We start from the raw sequence: 5360 nt of genomic DNA, 5'->3' as shown, positions 1-5360 counted from the left end.
TTCCATAGTAAGTATTTATTGAAGCAATTACTTAGCATTTAATATAATGTTATGAATATAATTCATCTGAAAATTTTTATACCTTTGCACGGTAGGAGTAACTGAGGTATTAAGGGTCATTTTAACTGTTGCAAAACTTTTGATTTCCTTTTGTCATTTAATAGGATATCATCCAATTGTACAAATATTCATTGTATCTATATTAATTCATGTCATAGATTGTGAGTTCTCCATTTTTAGAATATTAATATTATTATTAAAAATATATTAGGATATTTATTATAATTAATGTGTATTTATATTTTTGTTCATAAATATGTAATAATAGTGTTTAATAGAAAATACAATAGTTTTTATTTATATTTAATATATATTTACATTTTTGTCCATAAATATTATGATATTATAAGGACATTTTTGTAAGTCAACTTGTGACATAGAGGCTTCCCACTTATAATATAATATAATATAATAATATAATATGATGATGTGATTACATTAAGCTTCAATAGATTGACCAATGAAATAATAATGATTTAATAATCCGAGAGGCTTCCATGGTTGATGAAGTTGTTGTTATCTGGATCCGATAATGCACCAATAAGAAGAACTATATGGGTTAAATTTATTGGGTTAGGTAGAAGAACTATATTGGGAGAAAATTTTAATTAGAATACAAATATATTCTATTGAAAAAACATTGTTTTAGAGGCAGGCATATTTATTTAAATCAAATTACTCTCGGTCCTTTTTGTTCTCGTTTTAGAGAATGGCACAAGAAAGTATAATCTGAAAACTTTTGATCTTAGTCTAAGATTGTTAACTAAGATCGAAAGAGGAGGAAGTTAGAGAAGAGAAGAATATTTTGGAAGGCTTCTTCAATTGCTCCACAAGTCTACAAGATCTAAATTATTCTATTATTTTCTACAAATATTATGTGTAGAATATCTAGAAGAAAATTCTAATAATTTTTATTTTCTACTCTAGAATATCTAGATATTTCTACAAGATGTTTATTATAAATAATATACTAGACTACGTTGTGAAACTATGTTGCACAACCTAAGTTTTCGTGTTCCTGGTGTTTTTGACATTTTAATTGACAACAACTTATCGTTTCAATGATTCGGCTTATTAAAATATGATTAGATAGAAATTAAGCACGAACAAGATTATTTTAGGGATCTTAGTGTTCGATTAAACTGACCAAAACCGGGCTAATTGTCATGGATACATTCTTATTTGATATAAAACCTAAAACACTCGCAATCAAAGTGAAAAAAAGAAATTTAAAAAGTTATAAATGCCATTAAGGTTGATAAGGAGTGGCAATCAAGTAAAGATCACCCTTTCTAGCCACAGACATTCCAGCCAATTCAGTCAAATCCAAATCTTTTGGCTCCATTCCAGCAGGGAGCTTCCAATCAAAACGACAAAGCAATTGAGCCAACGGCAAATAAACATTCGCTAAACCAAATGATATGCCGGGACAAATCCTTCTCCCACCCCCAAAGGGAAGATACTCAAAATTGTTACCAATAAAATCTATAGAGCACTGCTCAAATCTCTCTGGCTTAAAGCTTTCTACATCATCCCAATATTTCGGATCTCTTCCCAATGCCCAAACATTAACCATGACTTTGGTCTTCACAGGGATAGTGTAGCCATTTATTTCAGTTTCTTCCCTACATTCTCTCGGGACCAATAGTGGAATCGGTGCATGAAGTCTCATTGTTTCTTTAATGACTAACTTTAAGTATTTCAGCTCTTCCACATCATTTTCATCCAACGTTACTTTGTTTCTAAAGGCTTCTCGCACTTCTGCTTGAGCTTTGGCTAATACACTTGGATTTTTCAACATTTCAGCCATAGCCCATACAGTTGTTGTTGATGAAGTTTCTGTTCCAGCTGCAAACATGTCCTGCAATTTATGGCAAGGTTACAATTTATTTTTTTCTGCTATGGATAAATATGTAAAATAATTATAGTATTCGATACTTACAATAATAATAGCTTTGATATTGTCGTTGTTGATTGGAAATTGAAGACTTTTATCATTCATAAGTCTTAGAAGGACATCAACTAGATCTTCACCCCCTAATGCATGATCATCATTCTTGCGAGTTGAAAAGTTCTTCTTGTGCTCGTTGATGACATCCTCAACAATTGCATCTACCTTACGATGGACATTTAGAAGTTTTCGCTTGGCTCTACCAAAAACATGAAGAAACTTGTATGAAGGGAAGATGTCAGCCACATCAAAGCCTTCTGCTAAGCTTATTACTTCTCTAATTAGCTTTATAAACATGTCTTGCTCCTTTGGTACTTGCCCAAATGCTGATCTACATGTCATGGAGCTTGTGAACCAAATGACTCTTTCTGTTAAATTAACTAGCTCACCAGAAGAAGAAGATGATTGGATAGAGTCAATGAGACGAACAACTTCATCACACCTGATCGAGCTAAATGATCGGACACTCTTTGCACTCAGTACTTCCATGACACAAATTTTACGCATTTGTTTCCAGTATTCACCTGTTAATATCACGTGTCATGAAAAATCTAACAAAAATAAATATTGGATGACAATAAATAAGACAATGAAGAAAAATATATCAAAAGAGACATTACAATGTAACATGATAATTTGGTCAATTAATAACCAACATATGATCAATTTAGGTTTAATTTCTCCTCTAAACAAGACTCTTGTAAGGACTATGGACGTCATAAATTGAGAGGTGTGAAAGATATATATAAATGTGGGAAGGCTTTTAAGTTCAAAATTGAAATATGAAAAATGTCCTTCACTAATTCTTTTAATTAAAAGTCTTTTTACTAATAATTTCAAATTAAATCGATAATGATAATTTAACTAGACCAAATACATGGTAATTAGATGTTACACTTACCATTTCCCACCTCTTAATGACTTTAATTGTTAACCCTTTAGCTTCTACCATTAAATACATTCATTCACAACCTTTTATATATGAACACAATTTCTCCCTTTATAATTTGGATAGAAAATGTTAGTTCACTGCACTTTTGTGTTTCAGATAGTTTTGATGTAATTTTATTTATTGGCATTTTTTTTTCTCTCTTTCATTGATATATTGCTATGATTTTTTTTCTTTCATTTTTTATGATATGATGACATGTGTATTTTGTTGTTTTCCACATTAATTAATTGATTTGATATTACAAATATTTTCTCCATAACTTTCATTCTTTATTTTAATTTTTATAAATTTTCTTTTCATAATATTTTTTAAGTTTGTGTGATTCTGATAAATTAATAGAACATGTGATGTTGGATAAAGATTCTTATTGCACTGTCTAACTGATGTACACGTTTTTCGTCATTAATTTGTCATTTTATCATTTCAAGTGTGTTTTTTAATCTCCTTAGACATAATAAAGTATCGCAAGTTTTAGCATATCATATGCTGTTATTATTGTTTTAAGCAGAGATTTCATAACTTTTTAATATTTATTGAATGTTGTTCGAAACATTTTAGGGTAATTTCTTTAAAAATCTTACCAGCCACACTAAAAATTTGAAGAAAAAAACTACTTAAACTTTTTAGCAAATAAAAATGGTAAAACCTCTACAAATGCTATTTTACTAGACAACATCCTCTTAATTTATGTCTATATCTCAAATATCATATATATCTATACTATTCTAAGTAAAAAAATTTAAAGATAAAAAATTGAATTATCAAAATGTATCAAAAGTTGAACGTCCTTTAACTTTTACTCTTTAAACATATATTAATTCATTGAAAGATTGTAATGCATTTGAGTAATTCAAATAAAAATAAATACAAAATCGTAATTATCTCTTTAAAAACAAGAACTTAGCTAGAATGCTAGATAAACATAATTGGATTAATTAGAAGTTTGTTGATGCTCAGAGAGTTTCTTATACATATTATTGACAATGCTTGAAGTTTCAAGATTAATTTTTCAGATTTTCAGGTCAATTTTAAATTTAATTTTGTTGGCTATAAATACTACTCCGTCCAAGTCGATTTATTATTCAAACTAAACAATAATCATGTAACGAATTATCCTTTCAGTACAAAGGAAATATTACTTCATATATTAATATATTACTATATATTATATGTTATATATTAGAAAGCTTATTTTAAAGTACTAAACTTCATTATATTAGTCTTTTAATTGAAAATAATTTACTGAAGTATTATTTTCAAATGAATATCTTCTAAAATTCTCATGCAATATTTGCATCTTAGCTTCTAAAGCTGACATTTATTTATAGTACTTCATCACTCATCATTATTATTTTCTTTTTTTTTCGTCTTTCATATTTGAAATAAACGCGTTATAACACTTTCATTTATAAATAGAGTTTTTCTAAAGATATTTAATATAATTTACTCTTACCAAATTTCTTATGTTATAAGGACGAACTTGGTAGGACACAATAAAATAAAGATACTACCTAATTATTATCAACACATGTAAAACCAATTATGAGAAATATTTTGTGAAAATATTATATTAGGCAAACGCCTTAAACTCACCGTAGGGGCTAAAGGCAATGTCGCACCTATCATAACAAATAATGTCCATGGCCAAGAGTTTAGGCCTAGATGCAAAAGCGATGTCATGAGTTTTTAATATTTGTTTTGCTATATCAGGAGATGTAACCACAACTGCAGAAACTTCACCGAGTTGAAGGTGCATGAGCGGTCCATATTTTTTGGCTAAATCTCTAAGAACGCGGTGTGGAAGTCCACCAGCCAGGTGATGCATACTTCCTATAAAAGGAAGTTTCCATGGACCTGGAGGCAATTTTTTGGTTTGGCTATATTTTGAGTACTTTTTCCATTTCCTTAACAAAAAGAGGAAACATATGAAAAGAAAAATGGAAATCAATTGCATTTTGGGATATTTGATTATTCAATCCTCAATTGAGTGTCCTATTTTATAAGCTTCTGGTTTGGCACCAAGTGGGATATGCAACAACCTAGTGGCATATTTTGGTTACAATTTTTATAAATAATATTTGATTTTTTGAATGTATTTTTTCTAAAGAAACATGAAACATGATTTAAATATAAAATACAATTTAAATAGGAATATATATTTACAAAAAGTTTTGAAAAGGAAAAATATAGTGAAAACAAAATTTTGGTTGTTCTTCATATATAATCTCAAATTGTATTTGTAAATTTCATGGTTAAACAATGATTTTCAAATAAAGTGAAAAAGAATTTGAGTAAAAGTGAAAAAAAATTCATGGCTAAATCCCAATTTTTCTAAAAATTATGTTTTTTTTTAAAAAATAATATAAATTTGACTCATAAATTCATATTTTATAAAAA

At 28.4% G+C, this 5360-nt stretch overlaps 1 protein-coding gene across 1 annotated transcript; it reads right to left on the bottom strand.

Moving 5' to 3' along the window:
- Nucleotides 1–1203: 1203 nt before the first annotated feature.
- On the bottom strand, nucleotides 1204–4961 carry LOC102603177 (cytochrome P450 71D6). Its single transcript, XM_006350332.2, has 3 exons — nucleotides 4557–4961; nucleotides 2003–2535; nucleotides 1204–1921 (listed from the first exon to the last, which is right to left on the bottom strand). The coding sequence occupies exons 1-3, from the start codon at nucleotides 4915–4917 to the stop codon at nucleotides 1310–1312; spliced, it is 1506 nt and encodes a 501-aa protein (XP_006350394.1). The 5' UTR covers nucleotides 4918–4961; the 3' UTR covers nucleotides 1204–1309.
- Nucleotides 4962–5360: the final 399 nt, after the last annotated feature.

This window comes from Solanum tuberosum, unplaced genomic scaffold (assembly GCF_000226075.1).
Source record: "Solanum tuberosum cultivar DM 1-3 516 R44 unplaced genomic scaffold, SolTub_3.0 scf00123, whole genome shotgun sequence".
Taxonomy (NCBI): Eukaryota; Viridiplantae; Streptophyta; class Magnoliopsida; order Solanales; family Solanaceae; genus Solanum; species Solanum tuberosum.
This window is presented reverse-complemented; position numbering and strand designations above follow the sequence as displayed.

Bases quoted from the DNA above. Each gene is read 5' to 3' on its own strand.
- LOC102603177 (XM_006350332.2), bottom strand. From the start codon at position 4,917: ATGCAATTGATTTCCATTTTTCTTTTCATATGTTTCCTCTTTTTGTTA. The intron at 2,536-4,556 runs GTGAGTTTAAGG...TGATATTAACAG, and splicing joins CATTGCCTTTAGCCCCTACG to GTGAATACTGGAAACAAATG. The intron at 1,922-2,002 runs GTAAGTATCGAA...CATAAATTGCAG, and splicing joins ATATCAAAGCTATTATTATT to GACATGTTTGCAGCTGGAAC.